This window comes from Varanus komodoensis, unplaced genomic scaffold (genome assembly GCF_004798865.1).
Source record: "Varanus komodoensis strain SLA01 unplaced genomic scaffold, ASM479886v1 scaffold7_1, whole genome shotgun sequence".
In the NCBI taxonomy this organism is placed as follows: Eukaryota; Metazoa; Chordata; class Lepidosauria; order Squamata; family Varanidae; genus Varanus; species Varanus komodoensis.
The window spans coordinates 17,707,829-17,726,474 of NW_025336479.1; the positions used below are offsets into that span (position 1 = coordinate 17,707,829).

Genomic DNA, 18,646 nt, shown 5'->3' on the forward strand with positions numbered 1-18,646 from the left:
AATAGACATACTTTAAATATAATTATTCCACAGTTAATTGTGCAGATATACAGATATTTCATAAACGGGCACTTAGGAGAGAGTTTTGCTGTTGTTGCTGTTGTTTGTTCAGTTTTTTAACATATGGCTAGCACAACATTTTTGATTGCTTGCCAAATAAATATTCAGGTATAGATAATTTTGCATGTGTTTTTGTGCATTTTTAAAGAAGCTGCAGAGTGCCCACTACCTGACTTTGCACTTAGAGCTTTTTGATGAAGCTCAATTTATCTTCCATTTATACAGCCTTTTAAAGGGGACAAGCACACATATACGCACAAAACAACCCTTGTTGACGTAAATAATTAGACCACATTGTGACTTATCTCTCTGCTTGCTTTTATGTATTTATTATACTTTTTAATGGAAAAACGTGTGTGTGTGTGTGTGTGTGTACTTCTGGAATATAAGTCTGTCTCTGGAAGGCCACAAATGGAATGAACTTTGCAGCGGTGGTGCAGTGTTTCCTAGCAACACCATGCCTGTTATAGTGTTCTTTCCTTCATTCTTCAAGCTAAAAGCAAAGACATGTCCATTAATTCCCAGCTGCAATGAAAACTTCTCAGAGATTTTTCTGGCGTCCTACTGTTCATGTTTTCATCTTGCTCAGATGTTCTGTGGGGCGGGGGGGACTGTGCTACTGTGATCTGTTTATCTCTCTCCAGTTTCCCCTGAACAAGAAAGCCCAGAGTGTATATTCACAATTAATGCTCATTTTACATTTAAAACAAATCAGGTGTCCTCCAGCATGATGCCTCCCTTGATACAGTATCATTATAGTTGCTCAAACAGCATGCATGACATGCCAAGAGGCAAAGTAAAATGTCTTCAAGATGTGTTTTAGAGTACAGAGCCCTTGCTTCCTTTTGTGCATGTGTAATGTAAACATTTCTTTCTCAGTCTGAAGAGTGTGAACTGTACAGTCTAGGGTTATGAGCAACAGAAGGACACTTACAGGCTTTATTAGACAGTGGTGATCCTTGGCCATCATAAGATGAGTGAGTTGGCCTTCTCTGTGCTAATGAGAAATAACTCCACATTACAGAATATCACACAGTTGGCAGTAACTACAGAGAAACCAAGCACTAGCTGTGAAGGGAAAGCAAACAATTTGCTTTTCAGAGAGCAATAGTCCTTATTAGATAGAACTTTTGGTGAGTATTAGATGCACACTACCTTAACTGAGGTGTCTCATTCCCTTCTGCCTAAAACTGATACGAATACATTCTTCTTAGGCACAGATTTAAGGGTGCTGTGTTGATGCATATGTACATGCAAAAAAAGCAGTTAGCCCTGTCAAAATGCTCATTATAAAAGGAAGCTAAATTTTGACAGCTGTCAAAGCTCTATGCTCCCATAAATGCACCTTTTCTCTTGCTTTTAACACTTACAGTCTTGGGAGGAGATGAAGAAATGTGAGAACACTGAAAAGAATCAGGTCCAAACTAAAAACCTGAATGATCTGATCAGCTTTGATCTACTGGCTACCCCTTTTGCAAGCAAAGACCCTTCAGGCCCTTTGAGAGAGCCCCTTTTCACAGCTCCCTTCATAACTCAGAGCATGAAGTAAAAAATAAACCTATGGGTTTCTCTGGATTAATGTCCATGTTTGTTGCTTGCTGCATTCTGACAGTATACACCTCTTAGGATTTTGCTGAGGTAAGGCTTCCCTTCTTGGCCCCTGCAAGTGCACACCTCTTCTCTTGCACAAAACTAACAAAGCTATTTTAAAGGCAATGGTTTATGCTTTCCTTTTCTTTTTAAACAGTGCCGATCCATTCACAGCCCCTCCAATGTGCTACTTGGCCAATTTGGAAGGACTGTTAACTTGGAGAGCAAAAAAACTTGAAAAAAGGGAAAAGGGAAGAAACTACAGCAAGCATTTGCAGTAAGACAGGACAAGGTGGTTGACCAGTCAGCAGGATAGCCTTAAAATGCAATAAAGTATATTGCATAAATCAATAACAAAAGAAACAAGTAAAGTTGGAATACTGTTATTAGAAAAAGGTGACTTAATGGTACGTTGATTCCAAACTGAAGTGCACAAACCAACCCTTTTTTTATGACTAGTAACTTGGAGCATCTGATGCTTCTCAGCTGGTCTGTCCTCTTGAACTTACACAGTACCCTGGGATTACTAATGCTAGGTCCATCCTCCTCCTCATTAGCCTGCTTTCAAAGCTTTGCCACAGTATTTGAAACCTCTTATCTCTGGGTTCACTGGTCTTTGCATTTCAGCTGTGGATTTTAAACCAGCTTCCTCATCCCTTGAAAACTCACCATACCCCAGTTATCTGCCTTGGGTACCGTGAGTTCTTCTGTGCACATCCAACCCGCTGTTGGTAATTCTCAGGATGGCTTACTGTGATGCACATTTGCTCAAGGAAAGCATAGTTATTCATTTTACAGATTGTCTAGAGGGATTTATAGAGATGGTTAGCTTCCTTATAATTCTGCATGCCAAAATGAAATGAGGTCATGGTTAAGTAGCGAGGCTGTTTTTAAAAATATTGAAGAAAATCATTTAAAATAATGACAAAGATTAGTGCCCTTTCTGAAAGTATCTAACTTTTCATTGTGCCAGATTACTTCAGTTTCTTAAGATAAAGCCTCAAATGATTGCTAATTTTTACTGTAATTGTGATTTCAGTGGGCTTATGTTGTTTTCCATGGCAGTGATTTGTCCTCCATTACATAAATCATATAGATATTAATAGCTCTCACAGGTCCCAGAACGCATTTTATTGCATTGGTACCTTGTGCATGGCCTCATGACAAGCCATTTGAAGAGACTGCAATGCAGCAAACATGCAAACATACCTTAGCTGGTGGTGGCTAAAATCCTGATAAAAATACTGTCCATATTCATTCACCATCCAAGCCCTTCCACTTACTTCTCCATCAAGTAAAACATTGTTTTGGTAGTGGTACATTACCTCTGATTGTGCGTAGTTCTTGTTCAGATTGACAAATGAATTTTGAGCCAGTGGCACCTCAAGTTATGAGATCATTGGACCATATCTATCACAGTCATTAAACAGCTACTGAGAAGGAGGAGGCGATATTACATTTCTGTACTGCCTATAGCTGAAGCTCTCTGGGTGGTGGTTCACAACATTTTAAGTCACCCATCAAGATTTCAACCAGACATGCACATTTCTTTGGAAATTTTGCCTCCAATTTGTGGATGGGATTTCAGCAATTAGGTTCCTGTCTAGCATTCCTAGCATTTCCCAGGTAGCATAGCTGCCTGGAGGCTGTTGGGAGTTGTAGGACTTTTTTTCATCTAAACATGCATGCTATTTCACCCTTAAACTTGTTGCATTTTGGAATAGGAGAGGCTTTCACCCCCACCAACACCTCACCTTACGTAAACATGGCCATGATTGCTATAGAGTAGTTTAATGTTTGGCTGTTATAGTAATCAGTGAAAGATTTCACATACCTTGGCTCAGTCTTCAATTCAAAGGGAGACTGCAGCCAAGAAATTCAAAGACTGAAACTTGAAGAAGCAGCAATGAAGGAACTTTTCACTAACGACATGGAAGAAGGGGTGAACAGTCAGCTGATCAAATTAGCAGATGACACTAAAACTGGAGCAGTGGCCACAACTGAGGAGCAGGTACTCCAGATCCAAAAGGATCTGAACAGACTATGGAAGTGGGCAGGAGACAACAGGATGGTGTTCAATGTGCATAAGTGCAAGGTCTTGCACTTGGGGCATAGGAATAGCTGTCATGAGTACAGGTTAGGTGACAAGTGGCTTGAGAGCAGCACTTGTGAAAGGGACTTCGGGGTACTGGTTGACCGCAGGCTAAACATGAGTCAGCAGTGTGATGCGGTGGTCAAGAGGGCGAACGCCACCCTTGGTTGCATAGCCCAAAGTGTGGCTTCTAGATCAAGAGAGGTATTACTACCACTCTACACGACTATGGTGCGCCCACAACTGGAGTATTGTGTTCAGTTTTGGGCCCCCCATTACAGAAAGGATATAGCCAGGTTGGAGTCCGTGCAGCATAGGGCCACAAGGTTGGTGGCCGGTTTGCAGGGGATGCTGTATGAGGCAAGACTGAGGGAACTGGGTCTCTTCAGCCTGGAGAAGAGGAGACTCAGAGGGGATCTGTTAGCGACATACAGGTATGTGAGGGGATGTCACATGGAGGTGGGTAAAGACCTGTTCTCCCCTGCAGAGGAAGGCAGGACACGCTCCAATGGAGCAAAGCTCAGGGAGCCAAGGTTCCATTTGGATGCCAGGAAGCACTTCCTGACAGAACCCCGAGCGTGTGGAATGGGCTTCCACAAGAGGGCCCCATCGGTGCAGGTGTTCAAGGATAGGCTGGACATCCACATGGTGGGCATGTCGTGAGCGGAGCCGGGTTGTGCCGGAGGTCAGAATAGATGGCCCGGGAGGTCCCTTCTGACTCGCTCTGTTTCTATGTTTCTATGAACTGGAAAAGATCATCGAGTGTAAGGCCATTTCACTGGAGACCAAGGTCAAGCTCATCCAAACTACTGTATTCCCAATCACAATGTATGGGTGTGAAAGCTGGACAGTGAAGAAAGGTAATAGGAAGAAAATTGATACATTTGAAACGTGGTGGAGGAGAGCTTTGCAAATACCCCGGAATGACAGAAAGATGAACAAGTGGGTCCTAAATCAAATCAAGACAGAGCTCTCCCTAGAAGCAAAAAGGACAAAGCTGAACCTGAGATGCTAAGGACACCTTATGAGAAGGCAAGACTCCCTGGAGAAGACAATGTTAGGGAAAGTTGAAGACAGAAGAAGAAGAAGAAAGACCAAATATGATATGGACTGCCATAGCCTTGATCTTGGAAGGGCTGAACAGAGCTGTCATAGACAGGACATTTTGCGTGGCTTTCATTCATAAGTCACCATAAGTCAGAAATCATTCGACAGTATATAACACACAGTAATCAGTATGTTTTTAAACATGTTCAAACTCTCTTTCTCTCTCTGTGCACGCACATGTATGCGTGTGCACATGCACATGTGCATGTGTGATAGAGATACCAAGACTGTGTGTGTTCAGTCTAGTTTAATCCATGACTGAAATTAGTTTGATAGGAAATATTACATTTAATAACTTCAGCCCTTGAATCATGTTTGTTTAAGGAAGTATGTAAGCAATGCAGAAAGCAAGAACTCTCAATCTTCTCCCTGTTACCATATTGGTATAGAGTGCCCAATTATCCTTGGATGTGGTTGTATTGCGGAACCATATATGACCACAATGGTTAATAGTACCCTCAAGTTTTTGTTCAGGGATATGGGTTAAACTAGAGTATGCTTGTTGTGATACCTTGTCCCAGTCTTGGGGACAGGGCTGCTATAGCCTGTGACCCCAGTTATGAGTCAGACGGGGAAAATATTGAGTCAGACCCAGCCCTTGGAAGCTGGACACCTCAGGCTTCAGTCTTCCAGTCATTCCACTGGCTTATGAACTGACAGAGGGTTAGCTGAGGGGCACCGATACTGCCTACCTGGGAGAACTGTCTTGCAAGAGGCCTCAACTTCTTGACCAAAGGTGTCTTCCAAAGGAACAGAGCAGCAGGAAGAGACCACCATTTCTGCGGCCGAGGAAGTTTCAAGGGTGTGTGCTAGCTTGCATCATCAGTGCAGAGCAGAAGTGTCCCAGATGCACAGCAAGCATCTGAGACCTAGGTTTCTCTGCCAAGCTCAAATGTCCAATATTGATCTTTAGTGGCCATTGCTTTCAGCTTAAACTAGAGCAACTGGCTGATTTTGCTGGAAGCAACAGACTGGTAACCTGGGAAACATACAAATATAGAAACACAATGAGTCAGAAGGGGTCTCCTGGGCCATCTAGTATGACCCCTGGCTCCAGCCAGCTCCACTCATGCCATGCCTACCATGGTTGGAAACAACCTGGTTTGATCTGGAACTGAGAACTTACAGGGATGTATTCTGTGCTGAACCCAGGACTAAATGGGTTTGTCATGATACTAATGGGCTGATTCTGGTCAAAAACCTATGTGGTAATCTGTGAAGGATGGCTCTGAAAGCTAATTATAGGAATTATTGAAATAAAAGGTTGTGAATTGTGCCTCAACTCCAGAAGGTCAGATTGTGACACTTATTCTCTGTTTTTTATACTACTCTGTAGAAGCTCCAACTGCAGCCTCTGATTCTCGTACAAAATTAAAAATCATAATGCTAATGCAGAAATTGCAAAATATCATATTTTCAGCCAGGTATTCCTCAGAAAAAATAGAGAAAAGTTTTAACAACCAGTAGAAACTTGCACTTGGCTTTGCTTTTGAAATGGATCCTCAAGATAAATTTTTGACATATAAAGCTGCATATATTTTCATGGATTATTTCACTGTTGATTCTTTTGTCCTGTGGTCATTTTCTCAGCAAAAGGATGCTCCTTACACAAGCAAGTATATCTTATGCAGCATCTAGCGTTCTTTTTGAGTGCACAGTAACATTGTCTAATGTGTCTAGTGTGTAGATTCTTGGTGCAAATCAGTATTTCTTGTACTTATCTTCTTCGTTTCTTCAACCAGATGGCTGCCCTGATTTGTGCAATGGCAATGGGAGATGCACACTCGGTCAGAACAGCTGGCAGTGTGTCTGCCAGACCGGCTGGAGAGGGCCTGGATGCAATGTTGCTATGGAAACCTCCTGTGCTGATAACAAGGATAATGAGGGAGGTGAGCAAAAGTCTTCCAATTCCCAGCCCCTAAAGAACAGAGGGTTATGTGCCGTTTCGTCATGAGTCATTTTACTAGAGAAAGACCCCCTCTCCTACTATTGTCAAGTGTTGTTGTTACATTTCCTTTGAAACAAATGAGATGGAGGAACTAAAGTTCTAGTGGGGAAATTGATGTGACCTGAAAGCCTTCTTTTAAAATAGAGGGCTTGATTCATCTCTGGCAAAACTCAGGTTTTGTTACTGGAGTTTACAGTTAAGACTTGCATAGAGTTTAGGACACAATGGTACCTTCAGATGTAGACCTTCGTGACCTAAAATTCCAGAAATACCAGTATTTCCTACAGTTAATTCAAACTAAAGCACTGATGATTAAGCCGCATACCTTGAAAGGTATTGTTTAACTTCTGTTAGGGGCAAAGAAGTTAGAATTCAGGGCAAAGATAACACCAAATACTTTATATGCTACAGTTCACAGGTGCAGAAGGTATTTAAATGGAACAGCATATTGATGTGATTGTTTAATTTAATTATGATGCAGGAGCTTAGCCATGTATCATTTTTATTGAACTCTTCATTGGTAAAATATAGAAATTCTTGTCTTCATGTTTCTGTATCACCTGGGACTGGACATACTCAAAATCTATGGTATGGATGATTGAGATCTGGGTTGTTGATTTAGGTGAACCGATCTACACTATCAAACAGTGTAGTCACAATGACCCCAGAAAGAGAACACATGGTTGCTGTTGGATTGTGAACTTTTGGTTACCTAAAACATGGGCTGTTGCATATGATCCACAACTTAACATGGCAAGTGGGTTTGAGAGTGTCAGAGCCACCCGGAGGCGGACATTTTCATTAGGCGGGTCTCCTAGCAGGGTTACCCAAGGCAAAATGGCCAAAGTAGAGACTCCAATAAGAGGCAGCCACCCTTTTCAGTACTAACAGTCACATCTGCAGAAAAGAATGGATATATCTAATGGTGGTGGGGCAGAGAAACATCTGAAGAGTAGCTCCTGGGCAGCAACAGTAGCTGGAGGTGACACTGACAGAGGACTTTTCACAGAAAATGGCAATGATGCTCAAGGTAACTCTGGCTAGTACTATGCAGAAGAATGGCAAACCACTCCTATTTTCTCACCTTGAAAAACAATTTACTCGCTTTGGATTGATGAAATAATCTTAACTGAAACAAAAGATAGTACCAAAAAGAGAGTTCTAGGTCAGAAGGCACACAACTAGCTACTGGGGAAGAGCAAAGGACAAGTATGACTAGTGCTGTTGCTAATGGCAGAACTAGATCAAAGCTGAAAGGAAGTCTGGTGGCTGACGTGCACAAAGGCAAAAGGAAAGTCTGATGCTGGAATGTAAATGAAGGTATGAATCACGTTCCACAGTTTTGCTGGAAACTGTGCAGCAAAAATGGAACGGTTAAACATCACAGTACTTGGTATGAGCAAACTAAAGTGAACAAGAATGGGATATTTTCAGTCAAACAAACACTGTGTAAATGACAAACTCAAAAGAAGTACTGAGTAAAGATGTATCAGAAGAAAATATGTAGTAAGGAACTATAAGGCAAAATCCAACTGAACCATATTAATGAAAATTCTCCAAAAAGCTGCCAGTGTAACTGCTGTTCCAGTTTACAATCTGTCAACAGATGCTGAAGAAGGCATCAAAAAGTTTCATGTAGGTGTTCAAGAGGAAATGAAAATGAGACATGCTGATAATCATAGGTGATTGGAATGCAAAACTGGGAAACAACAGAATCAAATATTGTGTGATAATTTGGATTGGGGTCAGAAACAAAACAGGAGAATGACTCCTAGAATTCTGTGAAGCCAACAGCCATAAATATCATAAGTGTCATACATACATACGTCAGTCTATTAGAGAACTGTATTTGTGGATGTCACTGGCCAATATAGAAATGAAACAGGTTATGCAATTGAAATCAAGAGATGGAAAATCTGTCTCTCTGCTGCCAAAACAAGACCAGGAGCAGAGTGTGGTAGTGACCATGAATTCTCAATATATCAAAAATCAGAGCAAAGATGAAAAAGATCACTAATAGAAGCACAGTACCAAAATACAACTTAAACAACATTCCTGAGAAAATTAAAATCTGTGTAAAGAACACATTTGCATTGCTGAACTCAGTTGGTTATCAAGAGCCAGAAGAACTGTGGACTGAAACCACAGACATTCTTAGGAAAGACAATTCCTGTAGCAAAAAGGGAAAAAGGGGGATGGGGAGGGCTAGATGGATAACTGAAGAAACACAATTGCTAAGGATAGATGAGAAGCAAAAGTAAAAGGTGACACAACAGGAATACAGAAAGACAAACAGGGGAATATACTATCTAACCAGCAGGAAATAAAGAGAAAGTGGAAACAATATATGGAAAAACTGTACAAAAGAGATAAAAGGATGAAAAACCCCTTCAAGGAGGAATCTTATAAGGAAAAGCTGCAATATTTCTAATTGTAAAATTGTAAGCACTAGGTAGGATACTATTAGGACCCCAGCATCTGCCGAATCCAAATGGCAGATTCTGAACTGGTCCAAATTCTAACAAGGATATGTCAATAAATCTGGAAAACAAAACAATGATCCACAGACTGGAAACATTCAATATACATTCCAGTCCTCAAGAAAAGAGATGCTAAGTATGCAGCAAGTATAGGACCATTGCACTAATTTCCCATGTAAGCAAAGTGATGCTCAAGTTGCTGCAACAAAGAATATTACCCTATGTAGAATGACAAAATATGCAAGCTAATTCTGAAAAGGACAAAGCACTCAAGATCCACAGAGTGAATATGGGTGTCCATCAAATAATTTCAGGAGAAAATCAGTCTATGCTTTATAGACTACAGTAAAGCTTTTGACTATGTGGACCACAGAAAGCTATGAATGGTCCTGAAACAAATGGGTATGCCTCAGCATTTGTTTGTCCTGATGTGTAAGCACCTACTATGTGGACAGAATATGAAGAAGAATTATTTTCTATAGGCAAAGGCATCACTCAGTGGGTTACCTGGCCAGTCTGTGCACAGAACATATAATAAGCAAAGCTGGAATAGGATCAGAGGAAGGAGTAAAAATTGGTGGAAGATATACAGTAATTTAAGATATGCAGCCAATGTCATATTACTTGTAGAAAGCAACAATTGAATTGTAATTTCTGCTAAAAGTGAGAAAGAATGTGCAAAAGGAGGACCATGGCTGATTCACAAGAAAACAAAAACAAAAAAGAGTACAGAAGAATTACAGAACTTTATTTTTAGGAACAAAAAAATTGAAATAGTGAAATATATTCCATTCCTTGGCTCAGCCATCAATTCAGATGGGTACTGCAGCCAAGAAATCTGTAGACAGCAGAGACCTGGAAGGGAAGCAATGAAGTATTTAGAAAAGATCGTCAAGTGTAAGGACATATCCCTGGTGACCAAGGTCAAGATAATCCGTACTGTGTATGGGTGTGAAGGCTGGTCAGTGAAGAAAGCTTACTGGAAGAAAATTGATGTGTGGTGCTGGAGGAGAACTTTGATAATGCCCTTGATGGACAGGCTGATGAACAAGTGGGTTCTGGATCAACTCAGAACTTTCTTTAGAAGCAAAAATGATGAAACTAACATTGTTGAAATTTAAGAAGGTAAGACTCACTAGAGAAGACATGCGAGCACATGTTGAAGGTAGAAAAAGAAAAAGAAAAAGAGCAAATATGAGAGGGATTGACTCCATGGAGTGGCTGAGCAAGGCTGTGAAGGACAGGGCATTCTAGGCTATTTGGGGGACAACTTGACAGTATAAAATACGGACTGTTTCAGCAGCCTACCGAGGTGTTTATGTCTGTGTTTGCATGTATTCATTTTATATGTCATTTCTTCAACAGTGCAGTTTGAAATACAGTAGGGAAAGCTCTTGGGATTGAAAAAAGAAGCCATGGTTAGTTCAGTTATCTACCAGACTTTCCACAGTGCAACAAATAGTGTTAAATAAACTATGGCCATCATTATGTGTAAATCAGCACAAGTGTTCTTAGTACCCATGAAAGCTGGGAGAGAAATCCAGTGGTACACTCCTAACATGTGCACTCCTAACATGTATCTTAGTAGCAATGGTACACCCAGTGCTCACTGTATCCGTTTTGACTCCTTTAGCACAGAGACAATTCTAGTCATTCTGTAGAAATACATCCACCTGTGTGAATTGTTCCATTCAATCCATATTTAAGTGATTCCCTTTTGTACTTGCCCTTCTCCTTTACACAGAGCCATGTTGGCAAGGGTTTACCCCCAAGTACATGAAATAATATTGTCAAAGCAATCATTGATTTAAGTTACTGCAGTTTGCTTGCATTTTCGGACTTCAAAGCAAATCAATCATTTTTCCCTAAAGCTGTTCAGTCAGGGAGATTTCCCAGGATTTGATGCTTCCAGATACCCCAAAAGTGAGCACAAATGCTAATTTTGGGAAGGAGCAGGTTGGCATATTTGATATAAGGGAGTACTGCTGACCCACCTCCTTCCACAGATGAACGTTTCCACTCATTTTGGGGATTTCCCTAGGATGAGTAAGCAGCAAGTCCTGTCTACGTAATGGAATTGGCAGGACCCACCACTTAAGAAAGGGAATCACTAGGGTGGAAAGAATTAGCAGGAATGTCTGCACCCATTAGATTCTGGCCCGAAACTACCAGAAACATACGTTGTCATGTACCCAGCATCTATCTCACAGTTACAGAATGCGGTTTCCCTGCAGGATTACCTTCATATAGGGTATTTGTCATGCTATTTGCATACACCATTTTTATCTGTTTGCATATTTCTCCTTAGCAATGGATACATATGCAGTGCACATATATAAAAGTACAGCTTTGGAGCAATTATACATAAGCTTCTACAAAAGTGAATCAGATACCCAAATCGTACCCATTCCGTAGCGATGTATTTATGCCGCTTATACCAATATTGAAAGTGTTGTAACCTTTTCAAGTCATTGGAGCTGTGAATGTGTGAAGCAAGATAAGGTCTGAACCAGTCACTTTCTTTAGATGTTTTAAGACTACTAGCGATTTCAGCCTCCATTGTGAAAGCTGTTTTCAAAATATGCCTGAAGTACTTACCCGGTGTCACACAGCAAACTTGTGACTGAGCTAAGCGTTAAGCGGGGAGGGGTTCCTGCCACATGAGACAGGATTTTTCCTCTCCATAGGAGGGGCTCTTTTGAAATTCTTTGACAGTTCTTCATGAGGGGCTAATAAAAATCTTCCAATTTCTATAACAGAGCTTCACATCTGTTTTCCTCTGCCTGCTGTGACCCCCCCCCCACACACACACACTGTTGAATTTGAGTTTTTGTGACCTGTTAGTGCAGCAACCATGTGGCTCTTGTTTGTGCTTAAAGATCCACATGGTTGCTGCATTAACACATTTTTACGCCTCCTTCATCCTTAAACATTTTATATGTTTGCACGACAGGGTGTCCTTGACCAGAATTTCCCCATAATTGTATAGTCATTGCCAATTATCTTTAGTGGGGGAAAAACAGTGATGGTGTTGTAATTTTAATGGAACGTGTTTAAAGAAAGTAGAGTTGTTTATTAGATTTTCTCTCTGCTCATTTGAAAGATGGGGCAAGTTTCTCTCTGATGCCTGGTAATTTCTCTCTTTGGTATCCCTTTGTATTCTTATGTTCAGCTGCTGCAGCCTTAAAAGTAGAAAATTGTTCACAAAGGAACTATAAAATGTAGGATGCTTTGGGCTTCCCATATAGAGATTATTAGTTAGGATCACACTTTAAATTTCTGTTTTTCATGAAAATAATGTCACATTCAGTATTTTAAAAGGCATAAATTAAGGAGGGCAAAAAATTAAAAAACTACCACTAAACTCTTAGAGACTAAATTCTCAGTTTTCAACAGGTTATTTGCATGTCTGAATCTTTGTAGGAGTCAAATATAATTACTTCTGCTTTGCTTTTGCTGTCCTGTTCATGGAAAGGAAATTATGTAATTCTCAATAGTTCCCAGTTATGGCAAGATCTAGGTCTTAGTCTTAGGAATGGAGCAAGAGCCTATGGCATCTCTTTTTCATACCAGTGTTTTGCTTTTGGCCTTGACTGAAAATAAAGGATATGTCTATAAAATTCCAGTATAGCGAGGCCTTCTCATGGACAAACATAAATGTATTGTTGTTTCTGATCTCACAAAACTAATGTTCAGTCTTCTTTCTCCAATAAAAGTATAGTTAATGGCAATGGCAATGGTTTGTATAAATATTTTTTACAAAGGAAGCTGTCTAATTAAAAGATAGGATTTTCCTGAGGCTACCTCCCTGTTAAAGCCTTTCATTCCAGAGTACTTTTTTTTTGTTTAAAAAAGATGTTTGAAGTCCATTAATTTACTCTTTGCAGCATCCTTTAAAACTTAATCCCCTTTCTAATCAAGCCTTCAGTAGTTTAAATAACTGTTAAGTATCTTTGTTGGGGATTATAAAGAGTTTTTCAAGATTATATGATGAATCTTATACTCATTGGACTGTTATTAAAATCTATAAATCTCTCAAAATGGTACATGTAACCATTTAAAACACCATAGACTCAATTCAGAGAGTTAAAGTATTTAGAAGCAAGATTCACAGGATAACAAAAGGTTAAAAGTTATTTTGAAGTCCAGACATTTCTGGATTTCTAGTTTTAGAGGTAATGAATAGATTGCTTGCAAATCTTGGATTTATGTGCATAAATAAGACTCTCAAACCATTTCGCATCCATGTTTTTAGCTTGCTGTAATTATGTCCCTCCTCAGTTCTAAAAACATATTTGTATTAAAGTCTGCTTAAATGTTCAAAAGCCTTCACAGGTTCTGTTTTTCAGAATGAATCATGAAATGTTCGTATGCAAGGTGCATTGATTCCTTGTCGATTTTTCTCTAGTTGCCCCTATGGTAATTAGGAACATAAAAGAGACATGCTGGATCAGTTGAAAGGTCCATCAAGTCCTGCACTCCGTACACTTATTGGAAAACCAGCTACCCACAGGACCCCTCAAGTAGGATGGGTGCAAGACCTCCTCCTCCTCAAGCTCCTCAGCAACATATGTCCTAAATGGTTTAGGGCCTGATTATCTGAAGGAGCGTCTCTTTCCCTATGTGCCTGCCCACCCCTTAAGATCTGGGTCGGAGGTCCTTCTTCAGGAGCCCTCTTTGAAGGAGATTGGGAGAGCAGCTACCTGGAGAAGGATCTTCCCCCTGGTAGCAGCCTGGCTGTGGAACATGCTGCCTAGTGCTGATACTTTATTCTTTTTGGCACCAGGTCAAACCCTTCTTATTTTCCCATTATTTTAGACCTAGTTTTTATTTTAGTCAGGTTTTTATTATAGATAAGATGCTGTGCCTTTGTTGTTGGACCATCCTGAGACTTTTATATATAGGAGAGGATACAAAAGTTTTAAATAAATAAATATGTAGGCAGGCAGGCAGACAGCCCACCTCTGCTAAAGGAGGTAGCACATAGCCAGCAGGGCTAGTAGCCACTGATAGTTTCTTCCCTCATGAATCTTTAAAGCCACCCAAATTGACAGCCAACACCACTTCCCATGGCAGTGAATTCTTTAACCCAATACAGTGTGGAGAACTACTTTCTTTTATCAATCATGGGATGAACCAAGTTTCAAATGTTATGGCAGAGGGAGAAAAATGCCTCCCCTACTTTCTCCATACCATGCATTATTTTAAACACTTCTATCATATCTCCCATTACTTGCCTTTTTACTCAAGTTGAAGTGGCACATCAGTATCAAAATGTAAAACAGTATTTATGTATTTATTTATATTCCTCCTGCTTCCAGTGTTTGAGACTCAAAGCAGCTCACAACGTTACAAATTTATACAAACAAAATAAGCAAAAGTCAATATTAAATTTGTACAAAATATCCAAATTAAGAACACTAAAAACAATATAAAGAGTAGTAGTTGCACCAAATCCTAATATTCCACATATAATAAAAATATTTCTTTTTCTTCTTCCTATATCTGTTCAAGGCAGTGACCTTCAGTTTCCACTTTAGAACTGGGCACAGGAAAATTTTATTTCTTGGAGATCCTAATGTTTCAAAATAACTGTTGCAGAAGACAGTGGTTTACTAATAACTTCATACTCTACACCTGAGAGGAATTTCTCAAGGGACTCAAACATGACATATTCCTTCTCACTGCTTAGCCCACTCCTACAATTCACTGCATCTACTGAACTTTTCTACATTGAGCATTTATGGTGCATTTGCGATTCCTTATTCTTGGTTGTTTACATAGTCTGTATATTCAAGGGTATATTCATGGTTGTCTAAGAAGGTGAGATCTTCCAATTTTACTTCTGTTCTTTCAGACTATTTTCCCAGTTTTCTTTCTTTTTTTCCAAAGACTGGGAAAATGACACAGTTTTTTATATTGTGATTTATTTATATTGTGATTTATATCCTGCCTTTTTCCTACAAAGGGCTCAAGGCAGCTTACATCATCTCTCCTCCTCCATCTTATCCCCACAACAACAACCCTGTGAGGTAGGTTGGGCTGAGAGTCTGTGACTGGCCCAAAGTCACCCAGTTGGCTCCATGGCCGAGCGGGGACTCAAACCCGGATCGCCTGAGTCCCAGTCCCATGCTCTTAACCACTACGCCACGTGTGTTTGGAATATTCTGCTCTAGCATAGCTCACCTCAAGGTTATGTAGCAGAGAAGCAGGAAAAGAAGGGTTCTTTTTGTAGAGCTCAGATCACAGTACTGTGATGAAATTGAAAGAAGATACAGTGATTCACAATCTCATGAAGGAAAGCCTGTGTTTACACCTACATAATTTAAGAGATTGTGTGTGTATAACTGTACAGTTTTACCTCCTTCTTTCTTCCTCAAAAGAATTGCAAACTAGCATAAAACTATCAAAAGAATATGATGAATCAGTGGATTAAAACATTTCACTAGTGATTATGACCACAATCCTAAAACTGATAATTGATCACATATAAGGACACCAATACAAGCAGATTACTCCTTTCCAAACTTCATTGGACTTCTCTTAAGAGGGAATTTTCAAACAGAGGCTCTGCATTTGACATTATACCTTCATAAGACCCTGCTTTGATGGTGTCTGGGGTATTTATATGTATTTTGCATTGCTTTAAGCATGGTAGAGTAAAACATAGTGCAGTCTAATTAACTGGGATGTCTGTTGCATCTCCATTAGACTACAAGAGTCATGTTCACACTCCAAGGATTATAGCATGGGTCCTCAAACTACAGCATGCAGGCTAGATCTGGCCCGCCATACGTGTGCACGGCGAGGCGCCGGCTTGCTTGCAAGGAGATCGTTTTGGACTCGTTAGGAGAAAATGATCTCTGTGCATACATGCCCCTGCCCTTCTACACGCATGCATCCCCCGCCTGGCATGCATCCCCCACCCGCACTGCCTTGGTGGCCCACGCCTATCCCTGGCCCCCTGTTCAACTGGCCCCCTGTTCAAAAAGTTTGAGGTTCCCTGGATTATAGTTTTGTACATAAAACAGAGTGAATCTGTTTTGAATGTATACACACACACTGCATCCATATATATTTTATGTATACTAAAATATGCTATGATTATTAGGGATAGTTATTCATAGCCTTCAACAAAAGTGGCCCAGATATCCATGCATGTATCCATTCATAAATGCCTTGCAGAAATATTCACCTCTGTGTGACTTTCTACATTTTGTTGAGTTACAACCTTGGGTGGAAATGGATTTAATCTGTATTGTCAGCATCTGGTGTAGACAAGGTACTAAACACTCTGAAGGTGCAAAATATTTTTAGTGTGGCACAAAAGTTTAGTAAACAAAGTGGCACTACTGGCACATACCTAAAAGAATTCTGTTGTAATTCGCATCCTCCAGAATATTGTAAGTAGTTGAATGGAGTCCACCTGTGAACAATTTCATTGCCACATGGTCTGAGGTTAAACACATTCATTCTAACCAAAAATCATCAGGAAGACTAAGGAGCTATCAAAACAACTCTGGGATTGAGAGCAAGAAGGATAGACAAGATGACAATTCCAGGGGAAAACCTGTTTCATTTTGCATCTTCCAGCAGGACAGTGACCCTAAAAACACAACAAAGTACCACTAGAAATGTTTAAAAGCAAAAACCTGAATGTACAAGGATCGCCTAGTCAAAGTATGGACCTCAATCCAATTCAGAATCTTTAGAAAGACTTTAAGGTTACTCTACCATGAGTCCCCATCCAACCTGAGTGAGCTGGACGTGTTTTACCAGGAATACTAGGCAAGGACTGTATGATCTAGATGTGCAAAACTGATAGAGATTTACCCAAGAAGACTTGCAGATGCAATTGTGCCAAAGGTGCAGGATTGACATGCAAGAAAAGGAAAGCTGTCTACTGTTTCAAGTGTTCTTCAGTTTAAAGGATAACATTCAGTCACAGAGTAATACAATTTCTGAGCAGCACATTTGACCTACTTATTTATGAAATGTAAGGGTGGCTTTTTTTTCTTTTTTCTTTTTTCTTTTTTTTAGTGTCTTGGAACAGAATCATCTCTTAACTAAATGGGAGAAAAAATGAGTGGGGGAAAAGGGGAAAGGCAAAAAAATGGATCTCGCCCTCCTGCAGTAATTATTTGGACAAGCTTTGCTTTTATAGAATGGTGAATCCTGTGATTTGATATTTCATCAGGCTTGTGACATTTAAAATAATACAAGTATTTCACGGCACAAAAGCAAATCATGTAATTTAGCTTGCCTCATCAAGCTTTCCCGCAGCAGGGGTCTCTAATTCAGCTCAGACAAAAGATTTATAAGGTTCTCAATACAAATACCCACAATTCCTCAGGAGAGGAAAAACGGCTCCTTGGAGCAAGTACAATGGACCTGGTGCTCAAAGTCATCTATAAAATTGCTACTATAATAAACAATTGGAATCTGTTATTGATAGTTTTCAATATATAAAAAATATAGGCAGCATCTGCAGCAAATCTAGTTGTTATCAAGAGTCACTGAAATCTTCATGAACTTGCTTTTCGTACTTAAAGAAAATCAGCTGTATACTTTGCAACAAGCCTTTGTATTTTCCATCTGTATAGGACAGTTACTGACATTAACTTGTTCATGGATAGGCTGGACATCCACATGGTGGGCATGTCATGAGCGGAGCCGGCTGGTGCCGGAGGTCAGACTAGAGGGCCCGGGAGGCCCCTTCTGACTCGCTCTGTTTTCTATGTTTCTAACTTTATTGATTCCTGCAGTGACTCATACCCCAATCAAGTGTTCAGTTTATAAATTGAGTAAGAGGGGATGGAGATGTGTTTCCATCTGGCCCTACCTGCTCGACTCAGGACGTCTCCATGTTGATGAGGAAGGTCTGCAGTGCAAGTGTAGGCATATTCCAGTGAACAAATTAGAATGCTCCTTGCAGCAGGGAAGGAAATAAACGGTTAACACTGTTCATCATCCTGCAAACTTTGTACCTGAAGTCAGGTACATTTCCTCTGTAGGCATCTCCTGTCAACAGAGAGAAGTTGGAGAGTGAAGCAGATGTTCCTGGTTCTGTCTGTATGATTTTAAAGCTGAACACCTGAATACAGTTTAGTGGATTAAGCAAGTCCAGAACAAGCCAGTGCAGTAAAACTAGCCCTAGCATTTAAGAAACTTGGCACTCAACACCCACAGCTGTTTGTGCTGGCATGTAAGTTTTGAATGACGGGAAATACAATAATGAAATTAGGAAGGCAACAGTATTCAGGAGACATAAAAGACACTAAGATGGGAATTCACAAGGACTGAATTTTTCCACATTTTTAAGTCAACCAACCTGATTTGCACCTTGAAGAAAATTGATTAATAAAATAA

The 18,646-nt window shown here is 40.1% G+C and overlaps 1 protein-coding gene across 1 annotated transcript in view; it reads left to right on the forward strand.

The window, feature by feature from the left end:
- TENM2 (teneurin transmembrane protein 2) overlaps positions 1-18,646 on the forward strand; it is a 730,807-nt gene that overhangs the window by 636,736 nt on the left and 75,425 nt on the right. The window contains exon 15 of the mRNA XM_044454098.1: positions 6,592-6,738. Within this exon, the coding sequence (XP_044310033.1) occupies positions 6,592-6,738 (147 nt within the window). The remainder of the gene's footprint in view (positions 1-6,591; positions 6,739-18,646) is intronic.